This window comes from Gadus morhua, chromosome 1 (genome assembly GCF_902167405.1).
Source record: "Gadus morhua chromosome 1, gadMor3.0, whole genome shotgun sequence".
NCBI classification, from domain to species: Eukaryota; Metazoa; Chordata; class Actinopteri; order Gadiformes; family Gadidae; genus Gadus; species Gadus morhua.
In genome coordinates this window covers 17,888,371-17,889,731 of record NC_044048.1, presented here as the reverse complement: position 1 = coordinate 17,889,731, position 1,361 = coordinate 17,888,371, and the positions used below count along the sequence as shown (strand labels likewise).

Below are 1,361 nucleotides of genomic sequence, written 5' to 3'. Positions count from 1 at the left end.
GCCCGCTCATGTCGGGCTGCGAGCACCACCAATCGGTGTACTACAACTCCGTGTCCTACAGGATCCAGGGCCGCTCGCCCGACTCAGTGGGGCAGCGCAGCGGACTCTCGTCCCCAGGGAGCGTGCTCTCGCCCGGGCACAGCTCAGGGGAGTTCCCCCGCTCCCGGAGGAAGTCGGTGTAGAGGGGGTCCAGGGGTTGTGTGTGATGAGGGATCGATACACAAAAAGAACAACAACAACATGATTTCACTGAACACCTGTTGTGCATGTCTAAGGACACTTTCTACTGCTTGGATAGGTCACACCACTTCTTCACGATGAGGATGTGGGATGAGTGGGTATTTGTGTTTTGGTTTATTTATTTGCTGTAGCATGTGAGCCAAAATAATGCATGAGAAGGGCGTTGGAGCATGCGATGAACTGCATGAGTGCTGGGTGAAGACACTTTCAGAGATGGGGTTTAATATACACATCTTTCCAAATGTATTCTTTGCATCAGCGTTGATTTGTACCTGGACATTTCAAAAGGGAACGAGGTTGTTGGGAGTTCTAGGTAGCGAGATATGCAGTAGGCTACAAAGCCGTGGTTTAGGACAGCGAGTCTTATAACTCTTCAGAGATGTCTCCATGTTTTTTGGGTCAGATTAAAGATGTCATTAATCTTTTATAAAAAAAAGAGCCTTAAAGCCCTTTTAAAAGCACAGGACTTAAGTGGCTTTTAAAATCGGGTTCTGTTTAATATTTTACCTCATTACCTCTTATTGAAGGGCAAATTCATTTTGCAGTGCACACTTGTGCGCTTATGTGCAGCTCATATACAGATATGTAATACTCTGTACGTGAGTGGTTTATATTTAGTGGATGTAGCACATGTCTGGTATGTAGCAGAACTCTGTCCGATTTTCTTTTTCAAGAATCTCAGTTGTGTTCCTTATAATGTGTCAGAATTGGCCACCATGTCTATTAAACCTAAATAGGAGATTACTAACAAATGAGTCCTTCTATTTTTTTAGTGAACACGTATAATTACTTTTTCTCTAAGTCTGTCTGCCTGTCCATCTAGACCTCTTGTTTCTATCTATCTTTCTATCCATCTATCTAGTTCAATATCTAGAATTATATTTTCTATTCACAATTGCTGAATAGCTAAACAAGTGATTCTATAAATTAGCATAAGCATCATCATACATTGTGGCTTGATAAATATGTTATGATAAATTGCACACATTTTACTAGAACAATTAAGTGAATTATGTCAGTTTGTGGTAAGACATTGTGTTAATGTGTTTTTTTCTTTTGAATTGTAGCGTTTGCTCAGCTTGTTTTGTATTATTCAGAGATAAATATGTGTTTTTTCATTT

General features: G+C 40.6%; 1 protein-coding gene across 1 annotated transcript in view; it reads left to right on the top strand.

The window, feature by feature from the left end:
* kcnk15 (potassium channel, subfamily K, member 15) overlaps nucleotides 1-986 on the top strand; it is a 2,412-nt gene extending 1,426 nt beyond the window's left edge. Inside the window, exon 2 of the mRNA XM_030359395.1 lies at nucleotides 1-986. This exon is cut by the window's left edge and continues 816 nt beyond it. Coding sequence (XP_030215255.1) covers nucleotides 1-182 — 182 coding nt within the window. The 3' untranslated portion in view covers nucleotides 183-986.
* The last annotated feature ends 375 nt before the right edge of the window (nucleotides 987-1,361 follow it).